The sequence below is a fragment of the Myxocyprinus asiaticus genome, chromosome 3 (genome assembly GCF_019703515.2).
Source record: "Myxocyprinus asiaticus isolate MX2 ecotype Aquarium Trade chromosome 3, UBuf_Myxa_2, whole genome shotgun sequence".
Lineage (NCBI taxonomy): Eukaryota > Metazoa > Chordata > Actinopteri > Cypriniformes > Catostomidae > Myxocyprinus > Myxocyprinus asiaticus.
In genome coordinates this window covers 35,196,110-35,220,916 of record NC_059346.1, presented here as the reverse complement: position 1 = coordinate 35,220,916, position 24,807 = coordinate 35,196,110, and the positions used below count along the sequence as shown (strand labels likewise).

General features: G+C 36.3%; 1 protein-coding gene across 2 annotated transcripts in view; it reads left to right on the top strand.

The window, feature by feature from the left end:
• LOC127429522 (sorting nexin-18-like) overlaps positions 1-24,807 on the top strand; it is a 34,983-nt gene that overhangs the window by 6,765 nt on the left and 3,411 nt on the right. Inside the window, exon 2 of one of the 2 annotated variants that reach the window (XR_007895304.1) lies at positions 11,332-11,693. Coding sequence is in view for 1 of the 2 variants with exons in the window: in XM_051678586.1 (XP_051534546.1) it covers positions 11,332-11,585 (254 nt within the window). In the remaining variant the exon portion in view is untranslated. Of the gene's footprint in view, positions 1-11,331; positions 12,730-24,807 lie in introns of those variants that run through there. The other variant, XM_051678586.1, reaches the window with a different exon arrangement.

Sequence of the window (24,807 nt, the reverse complement as noted above, 5' to 3'; positions counted from 1 at the left end):
TTTGACATTAGGATTATATTCCCCCATAGCATTATTATACATAATATTCAGCATTATATATAGTAGATTAATATGGCACTCTCATTAAATCTCTGTAAACGTACATTTTCTCTCGTTCAGTCAGAGCAGATGACTCTCGCGCTTCAAACATACATTCGATCCCTCGATCGTGCTGAAAAGGCGCTTCTCTTTTCCGCTGCTGGTTTCTGGTTTCAACCAGAAATTCATTTTTCACAGTTTCAGCTGAACTCATCATACAACACCTGTTGCTGCTAGTCTGCAATCGTATTTTAGAACTCCTTGTGTGCAGTGAAGCGTTTTCTGTTTGTATGCATGCGTTACGTAGGCGTAGGACGTCGCGCATATTTGTTAGAACAGACGCTAATATAATGTAAAAAAAAAAAAAGTCCCATCTCCACGATGCGCATCATTACATTGATAAACCGCGATGTATTGTGCCACGATAAACCGTTACATCTCTAATGATTAGAAGCGAATGTTTATTTTTTGTTGTTTTTGATCAACAACTGACTGTAGAGAATAGAAAGGGTATTAAAAGAGACATTATTCAATGACAAATGGGTCGCATGGATCTCGTCTTTGAACACACATTACACAGAACAAATTTTACTCTCAACACACAGTGAAAGGATCTTGCTGCTGAGTAATTCACCACTATACTACACAATCACTGGTAAGTGAAATATAAACATTTTCCAGCCAGTTGCCAACTTTATACGTTTTAGTCGCATAGCGCGAAATTTGTTTGCAAATGCGATCGTTTTCTCTCATTGTAATAGAGGGTTGCACATAGAGTAAAAAATTTATTTTGAGATTTAAATATCAATATTGACATCGTTCAAATGAAGATAGTGATGTATCGGCAAATTGATATTTTTTTACCCACTCCTATTATTTACTATCCTATAACAACATTATCGCCATGTAACATTAGGGAGGCGAAACGACCCTGCACTTTAGGTCTACAGATGTAGATGTGTAAATTTGATCTTTGCTGCATTGTTTTTGCACCCACAATTTCACACTTAAATTGAGCAAATGTGAGAAATAAGCACACAGGAAAACCACAGAGCACATCCTAAGTATTGATTTGTGTCACTATAGAGCCTCCATTAGTGATGGATATGAAGTGATAGAGAGCCATTAGTGAACACACAGTCTATGCCATTAATGGGACCTTTTTTCCATATCTTTGGTGTTATAGTTCAGTGGAACATGTTATAGTATATGTGGTTCTTATGACGAGAAGAAATAGTGACTAAATGTGATCTGGTCATTACAACTAGTGTAAGTTCAACCAGCTACATGCAATATGATTGGCTGAAGCCTATTGTCTGTTCGACACATTTCCAGTATTCAGTGCGCTAACATAATGTGTAACATTTATGTCTAGTCAGTCGAGGTGAAGTAAAAATAACTATTTTTGTATCTTTAATCCGTAAACCATGAGAGAATGTATGTAATTACTATTTACATTTATCTGTGGACTAAAGCCCAATTTATACAATGGAAGAAATTTTTTTTTTTTTTCCTGAATGAAATGGTACCCTAGGCAAACAAAGTCTGTCTTTATACTATGCAATGCAAATATTTGGGTTGAGCATCATATACATTTTTTTACATTTGAACAACCTCAGAGCTGTAGAGTTATTCATTTTTAACATTAAGTTTGTAACTTAGCTAGCTACAATCTCCTCAGCTGGAACACACAATTGTAAATAAAGAATGTCACACCCAAACCACAACCATGATTAGTTTTAACTAAGGATGCACCGAAATTTCGACTACAGAAAATTTTTAACTGAAAACGTTACTTCACAATCCGATTAACCAAACACTCACATGGAGAAAAAGCATTGTTTATTTTGAAGTCTATGTGTGAAAAGTGATCGTTCTTTTGTTCAGTAGTGCATTAATAAAGAGAATTTTCAGTACTCCGGTATTGTGTGTTATTGTGTGTCATAGCTGTTACAGTCAAGCTCTAATGTGACATTAAAACATAAAAGCACCATTAAAGTAGGCTAGTCCATATGATTTGTGCATTATATTCAAAGTCTCTTGAAGCATTACAATAGTTTTGTGAATTGCAAATGAAGCATTTAATGAACTCCATCTCAGATTTAGATGCTTGATAGTTTGGTTTGCTAAAAATATGCATTGAGAATGGTACCGAAGGAACATTCAGAGCCATTCTAAAGGGAAGCCTACAAGGTTAGCATCAAAACGCATAACGCAGCGGTACACTGGCGAGGAGACGAGGCCATTTTTTAAAATGGATGTCTATGGAGAAGATGCTTCAGTGTGCTGAATAAACTGCTTTTGTGAGGAAACAACTCACCACTTAATGAATTGACCGCCTGTCCACTAATCTTCAACATGTTTTACACTAAACAATCCTTTTGAGATGAACTATGTGTGGAGTTTACTACGATAAAATTGCTGTTTTATAAGAGATGTCGGAGTAGAGAATGAAGCGACTGGTAGGACTCCTTTACGGCATTAACACCAGCCTACAGAGGTTCTTGTATTTACTGTCTCCATCTCACATAAATTGCATCAATTAATTAAAAAAAGTTTAGTATTAAAATATGATACATCTTGTACAATAGTGTATATTATCTAAAAAAAAAAATACATTGATATATGTCTGTTTTTTTCCTTTGGTTTTTAGGATTCAACAATTAAATTAGACTTAAATAAATTGTATTGATTAAAATATTATATATGTAATTATATTATTGTAATGACTATTATGACTGCTGTGTATGCCCAATGTTGCTGATATAAAATAATATATATATTTTTTTAATAGATTAAGACTCTCATGCCGAAATCTGCAGCAGCAAAAGCGCACGCTTTTTCCTGCTCACTGAAACGTATTCCACAAACATTACATTCCCAAAATACGTTAACTAACATAGATATATCTCAAAATCTACCACAAGAAAAAGTGCCATGAAAACTGTAAAAAAAACTGTCATAAAACTCTGGCCAGAGAAGACTCACGTGATCCAAGTTGACCGTTAAGCTCTGTACAATGGTAAAAGCGCGGAGGTTGATATCTCTGTATAGAATATCTCTGGAACATTTGACCTGATGGGAAGCATATTAAAACTGTGAACTAGCCTACAGATAGAAACTCTTAAGTTCTTCCTGGAGTGTTCCACCAAAATAAAAGCCAGAAGGTTTTAAAGTTAAAGGAATGTTCCGTGTTCAATACAAGTTAAGCTAAATCGACAGCATTTATGGCATAATGTTGATTACCACAAAAATATATGTCGACTCGTTCCTCCTTTTCTTTTAAAAAAAAGCAAAAATCGAGGTTATGGTGTGGCACTTACAATGGAAGTGAACGTGGCCAATTTTTGGAGGGTTTAAACAGAAATAATAGTATAATTTTATAAAAGCACTTACATTAATTCTTCTGTTAAAACTTGTGTATTGTTTGAGCTGTAAAGTTGTTTAAATTGTCATTTTTACAGTCGTTTTAGGGGTTGTTGACATTACATTGTCATGGTAACGAAGTTGTAAAATTAACATTTAAAAAGTACTTTTTAAGAAGAGGAATGAGTCAGAATTTAGTGAAGAAGCCTTTATTTTTGTCACACATTATACATATATTTTTTGCATATATACAGTGAAATTTCTTTTTTTTTTTCACATATCACAGCTAAGCTGGGGTCAGCCATGATACAGCGCCCCTGGAGCAGGTAGGGTCAAGGGCCTTGCTCAAGGGCCCAACAGTGGCATCTTGGTGGTGCTGGGGCTTGAACCCCTGACCTTGTGCCTTAACCACTGAGCCACCACTGCCCCTGGTTATCAGCATTATGCCACAAATGCTTTCGATTGAGCTTAACTTGTACTGAACCCAAAACATTCCTTTAAGAATTTATGACTGACATTTTATTAATGTTTAATATATAACTAGGCCTATATTATTATTATTAACAATAATAATAGTATATTCAAAATGACAATAATATTTCAATTGTAACTGTGATGTCCTGTCACAACTAGTGAACACAAAAGAGATCCACTAAAGAATCCATTCCTTATTCCAAGTCTACAGTGTAAAAAAAGAGTGCTAATGGAACTGGCTTCATGATCACTAAAGATTTTAGATGGAATTACTGTTACTTTTGCTGCAGCATTATCCAGTAGTGTAGTTGACAATAAAGGTTTTCTCAATAGCCTACACATTTTTTAATGTAATTCTTTACTGTCTATTCTTTATAATGAAATGTGTAGTTATAGAAAAAGTGGTTTGGTGCATCCCTAATAATAACATTGTTTCAAACAAGTCTAATTTTAAATTGGTTTTCGGCCCAGTGTGTCCAGCATCTTTCGGCCAAGAATTTCTGCGCATTACTAGTTTTAACCAATCATCAAGGCTCTCTGATTTTCGATTTGCATGTGCAGGACACCAAACGGACACCCAAAAAGAACAAAAATGTCAGTGCATTTCGTCATAATGTTTAGGCAAACTAGCAGAAGTCTGTTCGCCCAGCAAGTATAAATTAGCCTTCACTGTCACTGCTGTTTATCAGGGAAGACTATGATTAGAGTCATGGGATCAATCCCAGTAGATGCTAGTTCTGAAATTCATTTCTTTCCATTCAGGCTCTGAATTACTAGCAAATGTCTTGTAATTCACAGCTGATGACTTTTGTAATATCCCAACTGCCCATTCATTTAATGGGGCAGTTCAAAAGCAAATGGAAATCACTGTCAACCTTGTTTTGGCAGTGATCTTCATTTGCTTTCTCATTTGTTTGAAACAAACCCAACTATTTGTGTATTTGTCATGCAGGAATATTTAATGTGCCACCTGTGTTATCAACAGGTAGAAGTGCATGAAAAAGGCATGTGCCTAGATCAGAGGGTCTCAAGGGGGTGGTACCATGCCCCAGTGGGCGTTCAAAGGATGCCAGGGGGCGCTGAGAGCAAATTAGTAGAGAGGGGGGTGTTAGGTTACAAATGGGTGGGGTCATTTATCAGTCATGTTAATCAAATCTATCATCAAGTTCCTGTTTGCATTCAAATGTTTATCTAGACTCCATTATATGGGTTGGTATGCATTTGTACCGTGGTTCATCTGATTCTGAAGACTAGTGATGCATCTGAAATATCTGGTGTAGCAGCGTCAAATAGACAGGTAAAGTCACAAGCTAATGCACCTGGCTCTGTAGGTGGATACGGTTCAATGGACAGAGCAGCGCGAGCACAAAGCAGGTGTGTTTTACTCACAGACCGGTCTCAAGCTCCTAATAGCGCATCTCATTGCAGCGCTGCGAGAACCAGTGAGAAGCATGGTACGAGACATGGAAACCATTTTAATTTGGCACAGAATTCTACATGACCATCCTTGAATTTTCTATAGTAACACTAACTGTACTTTAGGCAGAAATAGATTGATAATACATATTATCATATCACTACTTCAGCTCTATTAAATTTGTAATAAACGACATTAGTGAGTGAGGGAATATAATACATTTTTGTTAACTTTTAAATGTTTGTATTTATTGTTTTTACATGTTTAGAGTAGGCCTACTGTTTGTAATTACAAAACTGCCATAATTTGTTTTATAGAAATCATGTTACATCTAACCACTGTGAAGATCCATACTTCCATGTGCTCACCGTGGTCTTGTTGCAAATACCACTGTTAAAACTATACAAATAAAGAAATAAATAAATTAAAATTGTCATAAGGGCAAATGCAAAATACACTATTTTTTTTTTTTTTTAGATGAAATAGAAATGTGTAAATCCTAAAATAAAAAGGCAAATATTTTTTTTAATTTTTTTTTTTATTTTAGTGTAAGAAAATATAACTGGTTTCGTTTTCCTTTAGAAATTCCAAGAGATGACAATTTGAATTTGATTGGGGGCGGCTGGTTAAGGGAATTAAGTAGGGGGGCGTTCATCAAAAAAATGTTGAGAACCACTGGTCTTGATTGTGTAATATGGTCAGGGGGAGTCAGGAGGGGATTTCTGTTCTCTGGTTTCAGTTAGACGACAGAATTGTGTTGTGTAATAGCACATTACGTAATGGGTGAAGAGATTCTGGGACAGCAGGCATTATTGTGACTCAGTCAATTGTAGCTTCCCACATGTCTCTACTTTTTTTTGGACCAATTTCATATATCTGTTTTAGCGGCAAACCTTTCGCAAGTCCTATATGGTTTTCTTATGTTTTATTACCCCTATGTGTTTGATGTTCCACCTTCTAGAAGCTGTTTTCTTAAATGATTGGCAGCACTAAAGTGTACCTTAACAGAAATCTTGATTGAGGGAACAGAACCTTTTTTTGCGGCTATTATATAGCGGCTGTATGTTTTATATGATTTAGGCATGTAGCCCCTATTTTGTACTTTTAGTAAGGGATGTATGTCCCTTATGTAATCTTTACACACTGTATAGATTTTTTCATAATATGTTTTTGCCTGGGTCAAATTAACCCCAAACAGAAACAATTTTTGTAGAATGGACAACAGTATTTCTGCAAAGTGCAGCCTTTCTGGGAATACAGAGGAATTAATCTTCAATAATATCTGCTTACTGGGCTTTAAATAGGTCATTTGAAGAGAAAATAAGAGGTTAATATTTAATTACCATTATCATTTTTACATGTGTATTATTTGGCTCTCTTGGAACCGTGAAGCATAAAAGCAGTCAAGTCAATCTCAGAAGTTAGGTGAGGGTTAATATATTGTATAAGTGGAAGCCAATCAACATATCAAGCTGTTGAAATTTCTCTCGAATTCCTAACATTGTGCTTCACCACCAGAATTTGTTGAATACCATCATGTCTGAAATCTGTCTCGCATGCCTGGTCTGTTTTTCATCCCCTTGACCTCCACCTTATCTTTCTTAAATGCACTTGTCTTTCTCTTTGTCTTCTGTGCTCTTTTGCACTGTTTTTGTGTGAGTCACTGTGTTCATGTGATTGTGCGTGTTTGACTCAGCTAGTGGAAGGAATTTTAGTGATCTGAGTTACTCTCAAGCAAAGGCCTCTTTTGCCAGAAGGCAGAATGTGCAGAGTTTTGGGGGATGGGAGATTTGGGAATGTCTTGCATGTTTTTTTCACTACGAGAAAAAAAGTAAGCCATCCTCTCAGGACTTCACTGCACAACTCATAAGCACAAAGCTTTTTAGAGAGAGGAGTATTATTAGGGATCTACCGATGTGAATTTTGTTTTTGGCCGAAAACGATTTTAACAAAAAAACCATAGGCCAAGACCTATATTTTGCCACTTGCCTTACTTTGTCATCAGATCACTAGTTTACTTCTGAATTATGATTTAAAAATTTACAAAGAGACACAAAAACATTTTCACTGTTCTAACAATAAATAATTCCCATTGAACATGGACTTTCACAGGCAGTGAAAGAATAAAAATTAAATATTACGTGTTCTTAGGAGTGCCAACCCTTCTACATATTGTGGTTATAATTATTTCTGGATTGTGCATTTAAATTCACAGTTTTTTTTTTACAAAATTTGCAAAAAGTTTTATTATAAATCAACCATCGGTTTTTCATATAGGCATTTTCATGATAATAACCAATATGACGATGGTTTTAATTTGTTCAATAATTGGCCGATAAATATTGGCAGCAGATATTGACATACTACATATTGGATTTAGACGAATAAATGTTCAATTATAGCCTCTATACCTTTATGCATGCTGCATTTGACACAAGTTTGGACCTTTTAAGAAAGTTTTAGAGAGCTAGAACAATTTGTGCAGAATGAGTGATGTCAGTCTGAGATTGTGTGCAGCTATAGTTGCAACCTCAAAGATACTTCAACACTAGCTATATCATAAAACCATTTTCTCACTTAAGTACAGAGTGTGCCTGTCAAGAGTAAACCAGGAACCCTGATTGAATGTCTTGATGACATTTGAAGAGTCATGTCTACCATTGAAGTTCCATTGATGTGACACAGAGGTTACACAATGTTAGATTTTTGCATCAATGTATTGCTTCTGCACTCACTGAACCAGTAATGGTAATTACTTATAATTAAAAACCCCTCTCTTTCTTAATGAGGGCTTTTCCTCTAACAGTGGAAGAATCTGTTTAATCATTTGGATTATTTTGTCACACTATACCTGACACTTACTGAAGTTCATTCTCATTTCCTGTCATCATAATGTGCGAAGCATCTTTGACATTCCCTCACACTGTCTCGGAAGTTTTATTACGGTAATTATGGAGTCTAAAAACACATCTGAGTTGATCATACGTTATTACACAGTGCACAGGAATACTTGATTCTGATTGGTCAATCGCAGCGTTCTGCTTTCAAATAGTTTGGTAACACTTTACAATAAGGTTCCATAGTTAACTACGTTAGTTACAATGAACTAACAATGAACAATACTTTTTTTATTAATCTTGGGTAATGTTGATTTCAACATACTAATACATTTTCAAGATTAAAAGTTGCAAACGTTAACAGTAGTTAATGCATAATGAACTAACAATGAACAGTGTTTTTATAAACTAAAATAAACCAAGATTAATAAATCCTGTAAAATATATATATATATATATAACCTAATGCATTTACTAATGTTAAGAACCTTATTTTAAAGTGTTACCAATACTTTTTGTGTATTGACCGCTAAACTGTAATTGACGGTTGTTCAAGGCAAGTGAATTCCTACATAGCAGTGCTAATTTCATGTCTGTCATATCATTCCATGGTGTCTTTGTCACAAAATGAAATCATTTTAAACTCAAATCAATATTTCATGGCCATTTATTTATTTAAGTAGCAGTGTAATAAACGGGATAACGTACATCAGCTGGTCATTATTGTAAAATAAATACAAGTAATACGGTGCACTTTCTGAAGTAGTTTTGTAATTTCCACGTTTAAAAAAGAACAGCCATCTGTTGCTGACAGTGTAAAAGTTAAAATTACTTCACACCAGAAAATCAAGCTGTATGCTACAGAGGACAACATGAGGTTTTACTGTGTTTGATTTAACTTCCATGTTCTCAGAGCTTGCAAGACACTCTTGCAATAAGCTCATTTTCTGTGTACTTCCTCTTGTAGACAAAAAAATCTTTAACAAGATATTAAACCAGGATTCATTTGAAACAAATGGTCAAGTTTGGTCAAAGAATGGGCTTTTGTATTAGTATTTGTACTTTTTTTGAGGATAAAATTCACCAAGGAAACGACTACGAATGAATTGGGCCCAGTTATTTGCACATATTGTCTGTGCTGGTTTAAAGGAATAGACCCTTTTAGCTTATCCAGGTTTGGTATGCAGAAGTAAATGATAGCAGGGTAAAATGATATATCAGTGAATGGGAGACCACAGCTAATATAATTTTTGCTTACCCGTTTGCTCCAACCGCAAAAGAAAAAATCCACTATTAGGCCTATGCTTTCACAGCTTTACAAAAGGTAGATTACAACAGTCAGAATAGAGAAAGTTGCCAAATTCTTTATCATTCCCTCAGCAGCTGTATTAGAAACCTCATCACCACTCCTTTAAAAAAAAAAAAACCTACCCCAGAAGGGGGTTGGGCCAATTCCAAAAGGGGGCAACACTTCCATACAAGGTTAGGGAAAGGGTTAGGTTAGGTTAGGGGCTCTGTATATCTTTGCTGGCGATTTGGAGCTCCCACTCCTTTTTGGAGCTCGGCGTGCAGCTATATCCTTCTTGCTAAATATGATGGAAACGTGTCATCAAAGTCTGTGAAAAGGGTCCATTTTGCAGATCAAGCAACAGGGCAAACCCAATCTTGTGGGCCATTTCGGAGCGCTACATATTGCTAAATATGCCAAAAGTGTGCTTGACTCCATAGTGCGTCTGGATATATGGCAAGTTATAATGCTTTTCTCCAACGTTTGATCATTATTTGATGAATTACTGCTTCCATGATTGATAGAAAATGTACACAAACATCTTTTTTAAATAAAATTCAGTTTTACCACATGCTTACCACAGCGAATAGCACAGAGGTTATAATGAGCCGAATTTATATAGAAAGGAGACGTGTTTGCACGGAAAGGAATGACTCAAGACACAGCGCTATTTCAGCGCTGATTGCGGGTGATTAATACATAAAGCCCTATTCGGATGGAATTAGTTCTCATATGGGGGCGTAGGGAAATATAATAATTACCAGAGATTCTCAGTAATCCCGTGCGAATCGGTCATGTCAATAATTTTTATGGACTGTGTGTTCCCGTGCCGTTCAAAATTACAGCGTTTTACCTACTATACGATTGACATATTGGTAAAATGCCCTTAAATCTGTACTTTCCAGCCCTTGAGCCCTTTATATAGATCGCTGTTTCTTAAGTTCTTCGAGTTTCTGAAGTGGATGTTGGTCAAGAAAAGGCGGCAGAAAATCTAAGAGCCGTTTTACAACTTCAGATTACGCTGGTTGTTGCATTTGGACTGATGCATGTTTTTCTCAAGCATTTTATGCCGTTGATTGTTTATTTACCCATGTAAAAGAGAAAGAAACTAACTGTGAGTGTGGGGAAATTGTGTTGAGCCCGGTGTTTCGGAACAGATATTCTGGAGGGATAAATAAAATTACAGAATGTGAAGGGATTGTCCAGATTTTTAATTTAAGAGTGTAATGTAAGATTACAGGTTTGTTAATTTCACCAGTTCTGTTGTATTTAGCCAGATATTTCAATCAATTTCATCTAATCACAGATACAGTATATACTTATGGTCAATATTTTCAGCATAATTAATCAGCACAGTATATATTTTCTAATAGGTCATTTACGTATTACAAAGTGTGTAAATGCTGTAGACATACCCATCTCTGTAATTTTTACAGACATCGCTTATCCTGTGCGAATCAATGGTAAATATTACAGACATCTGCTGTAATAATTACTTTACAGACATATGTCCGAAAAACTAATCTCGTCCGAATAAGATACAGATTTTTGTACCGAAATGGGCCTGTTCAGTTAATTTGTCCCAACATGTTTGCCAAAGATTTATACATCAGTTATGAATGTTGGAGAATGTCACAAAAATATTTAGAAATATATCTTAAAAGTTGCCATTACATTTCTGGTTGAAATATAGTGACTTCTCGTTGAATTTGACAACATTCATATAAACTTATCGTAAAAGTATCCGAGATAACAGAACTTGCAAAATACAGCCTTGTTGCAGCTCTTCTTTATGTATGATTTTACTGCTTGCCTTCTGAATTGGCAAACATAAGTAATTATGCAATCGCAAAATAAACCTATGTAATCTGTCAATATTTAGTCTAAGCCAGGTTCTGCTCTGTCCACAGGTGCTCTAACAAAGGTAAAGGAGAGTCAAAAGCACGTAGAGGAAGGGAAGATGGAGAGCCAGCAAGCTGATGGCATCAGGGAACGCTGCAACATCATCTCCTTCGCCACTCTGGCCGAGATCCAGCACTTCCATCAGATTCGAGTGCGGGACTTCAAATCCCAGATGCAGCATTGCCTACAACAGCAGATCAGCTTCTTCCAAAAGATCACTGGCAAGCTGGAGGAGGCATTGCAAAAATACGACAATGCCTAAATGAGCCACCTTTGCATCGGACTGACAAAGATTCATCTCGCCCAGCAGAAAGCCAGGCGAGGGATTGCCAGCCCCGCTCTAGCAATGCGACAAATGAAGAACCAAACGGTAAACCTTTCTGTCTAAAATTTGTGAATTCTCTCCCTACACAATGAAAGTCAGTTATAAGGGACTACAGTATATATTGCTGAGGGAAAGTATACAGTGAGATGGTGATAACAAACCTCTTCTGCAATGGTTGGACTAGTTTGGACTGTTATCCTCTGTGAAACTAGTGAGTAGGACAGTGACACGCAGAGGATCACGAAATATGCAAGAATACAGAGAAGTCAGGAACACCGCTATCGTCCTACCATTGGCACAGAGAGCATGTTATGTCTTTCATTCTGCTACTAATGTAATATTTAAGACAGTTTTGCATAATATTCACACAGTTGAATGATATATTGATGACTCGAGGAGCTTGCGTGACTCCTCACTACCACCTTTTAAACACTCGAGCCTGTCTTAGCCAACCTTAGGCTAAATGTTTACAGACCTTGCAGAGCCGCTGTCATCACTGGTGTGCCTTTCGATCCCGCCTCGCTGGTGTTTTTATAATTTCTTAAAAAATAACTATATATATTATTCTTATATATCTATAACAAGGGATGAATTTTATTATCTTATTAAAATGTCACAACTGCTTAAAGTGGCAGGGTTATGTAGAAGCTGCCTTAATGCTTAAGATAAGCTTCAAGTGAAAGAGGAGCTGGATGTAATGCCCTAATTTGGTGTCTAGTCTGATTTTATTCCCCCATGATATTTTGGGTCCAATGCAGAACACAATATGCAAAAATAGTAGTCCACACCAGACTACCTGCCATTACACAGAGACAGTTAAGTAAACATTTTTTGATGTAAACAGAAAGCACAGCTCAGTCAGGATTCGAAGACATGTCTTCTGAGTTCATTTTAAATTTTATTACAAGTTTATTGGCTAATGAAACAATTATTCGCTAAACTAATTGTCCCTAGGTGCTCAGAGAATTTTGTTTATTTTCTACTAAAGATTTTTACTTATCATTGTGCAAGAAGAACCACACCAAGCTGTGCTGAAATGTAAAATAATTTTTCCGAATAAATTGTTCACCTATGTAACTTTGCTTGTTGCACCGAATATATTTTTGTATTTTTGGTGTTTTGCGGGAGGCACCAAGAAGTCATTCACCGCATTGAACATCTTGAATTAATTAAAAAATATCAATAACCATCTGCTATGGCAGATGTTGTGGGATTTACATTTATTTTTTCTCTTTTTCTGTTTGTTTTTTTTCTTTCTTTTTTTTTTAAACACCAGTGTCATACTGAAAGAAATGCAAGAGGAAAGATTTTAATAGGGCTCTGGGTTTTTTACTGTTGTTGAAGCATGAAAAATGTGAAAATGGATCCAGTTTTTGATGTATCAACACTATCACACCATTTGACTGAAAGATGTGGGCATGCTCTATTTTCACAATGTACATATTGACAGTCATGATAATGATAGCCAACAGACACTTGTGATTGGTAATTTGCATCAGCATTAAAACAACATTAAACTTTTCGACATTCATCACTTTAAATCCTCTTTTGAGTCTGTACAGCTACAGAATCCTATTATTTTCTTAGGGATCAGATTTTTACAGTATATCTATTGAATATAAAAGAAGTTGATATGACATTTTTTATCAAATGCTTGTAGAATTATTACACACACAGTTTTGTGAGCGAATACATTAAATATTTGTACTTTAAAAAATATTTTTTCACACCACAGGACCATTTAAGTGAACTCTATTACTGCAAAAAGCTAAAAGGTTATTGAAAAGAATGCAATATTAACAGAAAACATTCACTTTCCCTTATAGACCATTTCAAGGCTATTTGTCGATGTAAGGAGGTGACGTCTTTGTTCCTTAAACATTTCCGGCTATTTGTCAAACTCATTAAATAGAACCGCGGGAGGTGCCGTATTCATAGTGACTAACACGATTAACATTAATACAATTGTAATAGAGTGTCATTATTAAAATGTGGACCATGTTGTTCGGTGGCTGGATGCCTGGAACTAATGGAAATTAAAGTGTTTAGATTTCGAGAAAGCAACCACATATTGACGCACGAACTGCTGCAGTAAAGCGAGAAGGCTGGATGGATACGTGCAGTACTAAAAACTGTAGCACACATCTTATCTCTGGCAGTTGAATGACATTTTTGCCAACTGATAGTAAGTTTAGCTGGCAAATGAAGTCAGAGTATTCCTTTATGGGCTCTAAAAGTGACTATAGATTGCTCCCATTATAATGAATCAAGCTGCACAAGTCATTTACAGTCTTTTAGCAGACGCTTTTATCTGAAGTAACTTACTAATGAGGAACCTAGCGAGCAATTTATCATACAAAATGTAACAATATTTGCAGTATCGCACTGCCAAGTTCTCTGAGTATCTGGAGTAGTATAAAAGCTATCGCAGAAAAAAGAAACACACAAGGAACTTTTAAAAAAAATTATTATTATTAAAAAGAAAACCGTTATCTTGTCTGCAATTCATGCGCTTGCAGTGTTAACAGCTTCATTGATTATAAAAAGAGTGATCCAATATTCCCGACCTTGCTGCTGAGGAATAATTGTGGGCATCTAAACTACGATACACTTTCATCGCCTTTCTCGCGTAGAATCAACTTGTTAGCATCAACAACACGTCTAGAAATATAACATCAGGTAAACGTTTGATGTTCTTTGAGATAATGTGTTTATTCTGAGTCTTATTTAAAGGATCTGGTAATGGCACCTCATTGTTTATTTTCAGTTTTTGCAAATATCTTATTTGTTCTGTTTTAGCTAGACTTTAAAAGTATGCGCTAGTCACTTTATTTTGACAGTTCTGTGTTCGGAAATGCTTCAGGGCCAGACATGCGCAGTAGCGTTTTAATTCCTTTGTTAATTTTTACACCCTTGAAATGGTCTATACATATGGTACAGTAATGTTATTTTGCTTTCTATCTATTAGATAGTATGTTGCATCAGCCTGTAACAAGTTTTGTTATTGCTGTCAAAGTTAACATTTATATTTCTGTTCTTGATGTGGTAATGAGAGGAGTGCTCGCTGTGAATGGGGCAAATGCCTTTTTTCAAGGCCAAGCCGTGGGAACGCAGCCTGTTTGCCAGACCTGCCCACTCTCATTGGAACTGGCACAGCCACTTTCCTCAGCCCTGGCTGTAAACACAGAAGCACACTGCTTTCAGCAGGATGGGTCTCCGGGAGGTGTGCCAAACAAGCATCCTAGTCCCAGGCATAAGCAACCCTGTCTCGAAGTCCCCACTTTACTGGACTTCATTGCTTTCAATGTCATTTAGGTTTCTTGAGATTTCCGAGATAAAGAGAAAATGGTGCATTGATACAGAAAATCACTATAATCAAACTAAGATATCAAAAGATTTCATTGTATCTGTCTACCCTGTATTGTATATGCACCCTTTCCCATCAGAGACATGAAGACAGAAAATATCGATAAGAACATTCTTAAGTCTTTACGGGAATACAAAATATTATTTTTTCTTATGTTCGAAAATAAGAAGGAAATAGTTAAGAAAAATGTTATTCCTAAGAACGTTTAGTGAACCTGGCCACTGGTGAGGTCATTTAATGTAATTTTATCTTGTACCTCCGTCTGGTTTAATTCGCATAATTTTCTTAACAGTCTACATTTAGACTCAGTTTGTATCAAATAATGTCTCTGTGTCTTTTCCTGTTTACGTTGCAGCACAGCATTGCTCAGTGGAAGCCTGTTTGTTGTGTAATTGTGTTAGACTGGTAAAGTTCTTTACAACAGTCAAGCCAGTGTCACAAGATGCACATATTTAATCGCTGATTGAATATTTAGTAAACATGTTAAAGAAGTATGCAATGCTGTGGGTGTTGGAATGTTAAATGCTGGTTTTAAATGGCTTGACAAGAAATGCACTCCAGATGTTGTCAACTGCATGAACACAAGTTCTTCCTAAAGGAGCTGATGGAGGGGTCAATTTTGATGCCCCAATAAATGGCAACAGTAGATTTTAAGAACATGTACTACTTTAACTTTGGATTCTTTCTAATGTCAAATGTTATATTTGTTTTCTGCAATTGTCAGGAAATAATAGGGTATCCAGAAGCTTAATAGCTGTGAGCCAAAAATGTATTATGAATTAGAATATACAAGAGTTAAAGGACACAAACATCTGTGTAGTGGAGGGGTCCACTTTAAACTCATATACTATACATGTTTTGGCCAGTTCTTAACAACTAAATTGAAGTCCTGAGATTCTTTCATGCATTAAACCCAAATCCAGTTCCACCCTCTTGTGGAATGTCCCAGTAGGAAGTCACATTTGAAAACAAAATTACAATTCATCCCCATTAATTGAATAATGTTACAGCCAATGCTACTTGGCATTACATCTCAGACAGCTCATACAAACCCTTTGTGAGATGCTGTGAATGTTGTTACTTGTTAAATGGTGGATGATCGTACCTCCTTGTGGGCATCAGTGATAGCAGAAGTTTCCCTTAAGATATCACACACAAAAAAAAAAAAAAAAAAAAATGTCTACTTCCATTTTGCATGGTCTTTCATGTTCGGTTCTCTCTCTCTTTTTTTTTTTTCTGTTTTTTTTTAAACACATGGGCTTCTCCTGTCTTAATCAGTAATCAGAAAACAAAATGTAGAAATCTTTAGTGAAAAGGTCGGGGGTTCAAGCCCCAGCACCGCCAAGATGCCACTGTTGGGCCCTTGAGCAAGGCCCTTGACCCTATCTGCTCCAGGGGCGCCGTATCATGGCTGACCCTGCACTCTGACCCCAGCCTAGCTGGGATATGTGAAAAAGAAGAATTTCACTGTATATGTGCAAAATGTATAATGTGTGATAAATAAAGATAATTATAATTATTATAATTAAGTCCTTTGCTAACTCCTAGGGGAGATAAAGTCAAACAAAAACTATTTATAGCAAAGTCCCTTTCAAGGCAAGTCAGTTCACTCAGCGGCCATCTTTGGAACACTCCTGGGCAGCTATACTGTATTTTTATTGATACAAGTGGCATAAATGTTCAGCTCCTATCTACTTGAATGCGGAAAGACCGAAATCTCAAAATGGTTGGTCATTATAATGATCAAAGAACATATTTCAGATTAGCAGTTGAATCTGACAAAAAACCGTAATCAAAAATGTGACTTCTTTTTTTTTTTAAGCATAGATCACACTAAAAATACGTATCTTTTCAGGCTGGTCCAGCTAATGCGCATGTGCATTTACGAGTTGATTGACAGGCGATGTCTTTATCTAAAAGGTGATTGGCTCTTTTACCTGTAAGGGAGGACTTTTTTATCTACATATACCATCTACCTTATCTTATCTAATACCAGTGCTCTGTCTCAGGGCAAAATAGTCTCTGTTTATAGTCAAAGAGAGTCATTTTCTATTACAGGAAATGGGGTCATTAAAGCATGTTTACATGTGATATGAACTGAAAATTATGTCAAGCAGAGATGACTAGATTGTTTCACATTCAGTTGTGTAATAAAAATGTTTTAGATTTCATTTGGGGAAAAAACAAATCTTACTGCAATATGTAGTACTGCAAATAATGTCATAAATCTAACTTGTAATCATTTTCAAAAAATGAATCAAAATAACATGCAAATTTCACTGCAGACAAGATGTGTTGATTATCTTCAATTATGAGTTCACTTTTTTGTTATTTATATTGGACAATAGCATGCAGCTCTACAGTTTCCAAGAATACCTGAGCAGTGCCAGGAACAAGCTGCTTGACATTCTGTTTCCAGTTACAGGCCTTTGATGTGCACTTGACCCTGCCGTGAGATCTCAACTTTAAACCATCACACCATCATTTTAGCCTAAAGGGTGGACATTACTGGTTGACACTTAATAATCCCAGCTACTCCCCACTGACCAGCAGCATGACTTTAGATTCCATTGCTTTGACTTCATCATATCCTTGGTTTTGACCATAGAAATTTCCAGAAAGTTAGACCACGATCTGATGGAATTTTTGAGGCCCTTATAAAAATGTGCTGTTTGCCATCTACAGAGGAACTAGTGACCACAGGGAATTCTGTGATATCCTCCCTTTTATTTAACAACACATGTTGTTTATGAGCAGGTTTTTAAGAGCGCCAAAAGTTTACTTAAAATTGCTGGATTCCCATCAGGGATGATTTGAAAATGCAGTAGATCAGCTGCACCATATTCTGTGATTCAACATAGCCATTGAGAAATGAACAAAAAGTTGTCACACCACAAGTCACAAGGTTCTGACAGAGAGGCAACACGCGAACTTTCATCTGGTTGCCTTTGTGTTGTGAATCACATGTATGTCACACAAACGCTAACTATGCCAGTTCCTTTGTGTTTAAAGTAAATTATGTCATATGATTCTTCTATTTTGACTGCTTAATTAATAGAACCTACTGTAGAATGAAACACCTGCTTTTCCACCATCAGGCAGAACAGTGGTGAACACAGTGAGTAATGGTTCCAGTAGTATTTCCACCTGAGCAAAGTTCGGAACAACTCGATTATAAACCTTTCCAGGCCCGGATTTTTCAGCACATTTAGCAAACCGTAGTCAACTGTGCTGGTGGAATTCCTTTTGTGGCGACTCGTGATTGGTCACTTGCTCAGTCAGTCCATTCTAATCCTGATTTTGCAGCACCACAGTGAGAAGAGAAACCGTAACAGTGCCAGCAACCCCGGAACGGTACGGAATGCATGGTTCCGCAACTAGAGCAGTTCACCCAATGGTGGAAAAGCGCCTAAGGTTTAGTTCTCTAAAACAGAGGTCTCAAAAACAACTCTTAAATACAAACAATTCAAGCAAGCTCTTTGTTTATCTAGTCATTGCAGAAAAATTTTGTCAGGTTTGACTTTCAGTGACTGCTAGAGTGACCAGCCCTCTAGCATAACAAGCAGTGATATCCCATGAGGTAATCCTGGCAGTGCACAACGGGCCTTTACATTTCCTGCCTACTCTCAAGTGAATTACAAACACGCTACACCCAGCCTAGACCTCCAGCTTGAAAACAAGTAATTTTATTTCCAGTTTCAGCTGATCGGCAATGTTTCAAAGATTGCTTCAAGAAAAAACAGGATTAAAACTTTTTGGAAAATTGTATTTTAATGGGATGTACTCTATGTAATTTAACACGAACTACTGATAAAACGTCCTGATAATTTCTGCTCCATTTAAGGTGAGTGGAGTTGGACTGAGCCTATACTCTGTACCTGACAGAAAGATCTGGAATTTTGGAGCAGTGGGCATTCTTCGCTAGCTTTTTGTTTTAATAGCCCCACACAGGAAGCCCTCTCCAGCAGGGCCTCATTCATGTTGTCTAAAAAGCGCTGACTGCTTCCTCCTCCCTCTGGCTGCTTTCCAAAAGGCCTGATCTCTCTCTCTCTCTCTCTCTCTCTCTCTCTCTCTCTCTCACACACACACACACACACATGTTGGTGCGGCTATCCTTATGAGGACTCTCCATAGACATAATGATTTTTATACTGTATGAACTATAGATTCTATCGCCTAACCCTAAACATAACCTTCACAAAAAACGTTCTGCATTTTTACATTTTCAAAAAAACATAGTTTAGTATGTTTTTTAAGTGATTTGAATTATGGGGACATTAGAAATCCTCATAAACCACATTTATAGCATAATACCCTTGTAATTACAAGTTTGTAACCTAAAATAATGTCCTCGTAAACCACCCAAACCCACCCACACACACAAAGAGATTACTTCTCATTGTTGTTTTGTGTGAATGTGAGTTCAATAAATAACTACAGGTATTAGGATCTACATAGATTAATCTAAGTCATATAATTCATAAAACAGTGGCAGTGCTCTTCTACCATCCCCCGATCCTCCATCATTTTAGAGCTCCATGAACTACTGCAGACATCAGTGGAATTTGACATTTCAGGGTGGAAAAGATGGGTAATTCTTATAAAAAATAGTCCCTTTATGACTCTAGAAGTCAAGATTGGATTCTCCCAATTTAGTATTTCCAAGGTATTCAAGGGTTTAGCTGCAGTTGAATGCTGCAGCTCAGCATTTTACAGACCCAGCCTCCTGGACATTTGATGAGTTGAGTTTCATTCTGCTGATTCGCAAATCTATGAGCTGCTGCTGAATAATGTATGACACATGACTGTGCTTGTTGATCCAGCATTATATAAATCCTTTTCTTTAATACAAGCCAAAGTAAACACTAAAAGCTGTGAACTGAGTAATCTGACAGTAAACAAACAATTTTACAAAATCCGATAAGCACTCATCATAAACTAAAATCCTATCGAACATCGAGTAGCGCTTCTCTGACGAACGTGAGACCAAACCTTGCTTTTCTTGAATTCAAGCAGATGGAGGGCTATATCTGGAGGGCTATATCTTTTTCTATAAAATGAAAATGCAAAGACAGAAACTAATAATAAAAGTGATATTGTTAATATATTTTACATTTGTCTTTTTGTTTATTCATTATTTATTTTATAGTTTTAACAGTGGTATTTGTATCATGGAAGTATGGATCTTCACAGTGGTTAGATGTAGCATGATTTCTATAAAACAAACTATGGCATTTTTTTAATTATAAACAGTAGACCTACTCTAAACACATGTAAAAACAATAAATACAAAATATAAATATTTATAAGTTGTAACAAAAATGTATTATATTCCCTCACTCCCCTAATGTAGCTTATGACAAATTTAATAGAGCTGAAGTAGTGATATGATAATATGTATTATGAATCTATTTCTGCCTGAAGTACAGTTAGTGTTACTTTAGGGGGTGGTGATGTAGAATTTTGTGCCGAATTCAAATGGTTTCCTCTTCTCGCACCGTGCTTTTCACTGATTCTCGAGGTTTAAGAGCTTTGCGGTCGCGCTGCTCTGTCCATTGAGCCGTATCCATCTACAGAGCCATACAGGTGCATTAGCCGAGGTTGTTCCTCTGCCTGTGTATTTGCCGCTGCTAAACCAGATACTTCAGATGTGTCACTAGACTTCAAAATCAGATGAACCGCAGTACAAATGCGTACCAACCCGTATAATTGAGAACCAACTGATATACTCCAAGTCTAGATAAACGTTTTAATGCAAAGAGGAAATTGACAGGTGGCCTGGGTAGCTCAGCGAGTATTGATGCTGACTACCACCCCTGGAGACGTGAGTTCCAATCCAGGGTGTACTGAGTGAATCCAGGCAGGTCTCCTAAGCAAACAAATTGGCCCGGTTGCTAGGGAGGGTAGAGTCACATGGGGTAACCTCCTCGTGGTTGCGATTAGTGGTTCTCACTCTCAATGGGGCACGTGGTAAGTTGTGCGTGGATCGCAGAGAGTAGCATGAGCCTCCACAAGCTGGGAGTCTCCGCGGTTTCATGCACAATGAGCCACGTGATAAGATGCACGGATTGACTGTCTCAGAATTCCAAATTGGGGAGAAAAGGGGATAAAAAAAAAAAATAAAATAAAAAAAGAGGAACTTGACAATAGATCTGAACCCCCCACCACCACCACCACCATTAGTAACCTAGCACCCCCCTCTCTACTAATTTGCTCTCAGTGCTCCCTGGAATCTTTGAACTCCCCCTGGGGAGCAGCACCACCCCCATTGAGAACCCCTGCTAAATAACCAGAGAGGAACTGGCTCCCCCAGCTGAGCCTGGTTTCCCCCAGAGTGTTTTTTCTCTATTAACTAACATCTTTTGGAGTTTTGGGGTTCCTTGCCACAGTGGCATATGGCTTGCTCTTTAGGGGCAGAAAGACAAATGATTTTACCTTATGATTTTCAATGATGTGCTCAATGAGGACTTTAAGACATTTAAGACATTACAGACATTACAGGATAATTTTCTGTAAAGCTGCTTTGAAAAGATGTGCATTGTGAAGAGTGCTATACAAATAAAAATGGCATGACTGTTTAGGGCAGTGATTATTTTGCTGTCTCCAAGCTGAAATTTTGGTAGACAAATTTGTTTAAATTATCGCAGCTCTTTACAAAAGAATTGAGGCATAAGGTGAATTAGGATCATCTAAGAAAATGGGTAATAAGGGACATACAAGATCAGATGTGTACATTTATTGCTTTATCACAAGTCAGTCTATGCTTATATTAACATATTATTGCCAGGTTATGTTATAACGTCTGATGTGTTGTGTTGGTATGAAGTGATGGCATGAAATCAATGCAGTAATCAACAGTATAAAGAATGTCCCAGATTACCCTAATCATCCCATTATTCCTAATGACCTGAATGTCAGAATGCTGCATCTCTAGAATAAGAAACTATGTATGGACTGAGGACAGGTTTTAAAGAAGTTCATATAACTGCACTAAAATGTTCATGTCTTTGATCAAAGCTTGTTCATTTCTAGAATAATTTCATTGAAATGTCTCTGAATAGCCTCCAAAAAAGGAGTCCTTTTTTGGAATTCTTCTAAAAGAGGAATTGAGAGGCCCTCTACCCTAGAAAAAGATAACTTTAAACTAAAATTTGTCCCAACAATTTAAATTTAAAGATGACCTCACCCACAAATGTGTGAAATTCTGTCTCTAAATGTTACATTTCACATCTATACTACATATTTGGACTCTATTTGGGTATGCTTGAGAATCAGTTTAGAGTATGTTGAGAATTAAGTTCATCTGTTTGAATCACTAAGATACAATGAATAACTTTTTCCCCTCTTTATACTTGAATGAATTGCCATAATTGAATGCCATAATGCATGTTAAAAGGGAGAGTTCCCCCAAAAATGAAAATTCTGGCATCATTTATTCACCCTCATGTTGTTCCAAACCCATATTACTTTCTATCTTCTGTTAAACACAAAATGACAAAATGACATGAAATTAATTCTCTGTCAAATTAGAAACAAAATCACATACATACATTCAAAGTAAGTTTGAAGTAAGTTTGGAGCAGAAGAAATAGAAATAAACCTTGTGTAAATTGTCAGCTTTACGCTAAGCTAAAATGCTATTTTTCGGCACGATCATATTTTTTTATCAAGAAAATTCACTTTGGATCATAATTTCTTTTTTTCTAGTAAGACCTTTGATATTAGAGCAAAAATCTTATTCTTGATGATCATTTTTGTATTGTTTTCCTGTAAAAATATCTAAAAATCCTTAAAACAAGATCAATTTGATTTAACTTGTTTTAGAAACAACACTGCATAAGATATTTAGGTTTTTCAGAGAATGTATTTTTAACATGTGTATTTTATCTTACTGTACTGGCAGAGTTTTTATAGTCAAAACAAGTAAAAAAATCTACCAGTGCTGAAGAAGTAATCCAAAGTATTTAGGTTACATTACTGACCTTGAGTAATCTAACGAAATACGTTACAAATGACATTTTACAGCATGTATTCTGTAATCTGTAGTGGAATACATTTCAAAAGTAACCCTCCCAACTCTGAGTGTGGATAATCTAATAATCAGTTTTGCTATTAACACTAGGGGAAAAGATATTTGTCCAGTTAGTTAAAGAACTTTAAATTAGATGGTGAAGCACAGTAATATCTTCCCCTAAACAATACTATCACATCAACCAACAGTAAGACACAAAATCTAATTATGACTTCAGTGATCCAGGGGAGTAATTCCACTGTTGCTGGGCAGCACTTCTTGGTCTGGATGACTGGCTTAAGCTCATTATGAGGTCTCTTAGGGACTCTCTTTAACAAATCATACCTCAGGATGAGTCATAGTCACACGAGCCAAGTGCTAACGTGTTCAACTAGGAGACCATGGGCCTTTTTTTTTTATAGTAATCTGGAGAGGAACTGATTTCGTCATTTTACAGCAATTACCTTTAAAGGTAATTAACAATTAACTACTAAGAATAAAATGAAAGGGAAAAAACTCATTACAGATAATGTGCCTCTATACAATAGAACTTGAATGGGATTCAATAAGAGGGTTAGGCCTTGTTCTTTTTGCCCAATCACTACAACACAAAACATAAAGAGATCTATTAACAATTAAATGGCACTTATAATGTCAACCATTTTTTTAATGATAAAGTGAATTTGTATTTAGGACTCATGAATGTCCTTTCATGCATTGACATTACACAGTTTAGGCTTAATTAAATAACAGATTAAGTAGATATGTCAAGCAAGGTCATTATCAGTGTATCATACTGACACCGAAGTTCTTAACTGAACCAGTTTCACAGTTGTAAGGTCAGCACATTGCAGGGTTCTATTTAGGCAGACTCGGTATTTTGTCACCAGCTTGCATTGTTTGTAGGCTTATTGCAACACTAGGAACCAATATTCCTTCAGATTTTGTTGTTTCTGACAGATTTATAGATTTTGATTTATTTTTTTAAATGTATTTATTCAATATCATACAGATTTTTGTTCTGATTATACATTATTAATAGTATGCCTTTTTTATGAAACCCCAGACTGTCACAGTATTTATTTCCTTTTCTGGCATGCTCCGTTTCTACAAAATCAACCTCTATAAATGACATTCCACCTCACTAAGATATCACAAACACAACCCTGTTTATTTTAAACAAATGAACTATTGATCAAATGAACTGAGAAGAGCTCTCATCTTGTATCTTTAAAATGATTCAAAAAAGCCACATTTAGCACCTATTAACTGAAATCACAGTAATTAAATAAGAGGAAGAGTATATCAGCCATATTACATCCTCATGAGGCAGCTTACATTCTTTAATCTTTGTGTGCCTTTTATTAGCTTCCAAAAAGCAGAGAGAGGCTCTAAAGGCAAGAAAAAGACACAACCTCAGTCTAAACAAAGAAACAAAATCTCAAATTGATATATTTCACTTGATTGCTTTATAAAAGTCAAAACACTGATCACATAATATACACTCACTGAGCACTTTATTAGGAACACCTGTACCCCTAATTATTCATGTGATTATCTAATCAGCCAATCGTGTGGTATCAATTCAGTGCATAAAATCATGCAAATACAGGTCAGGACCTTCAGTTAATGTTCACATCAACCATCAGAATAGGGTAAAAATATGATATCAGTGATTTCGACCGTGGCATGATTGTTGGTGCCAGATGGGCTGGTTTGAGTATTTCTGTAACTGCTGATCTCCTGGGATTTTAATGCACAACAGTCTCTAGTGTTTACTC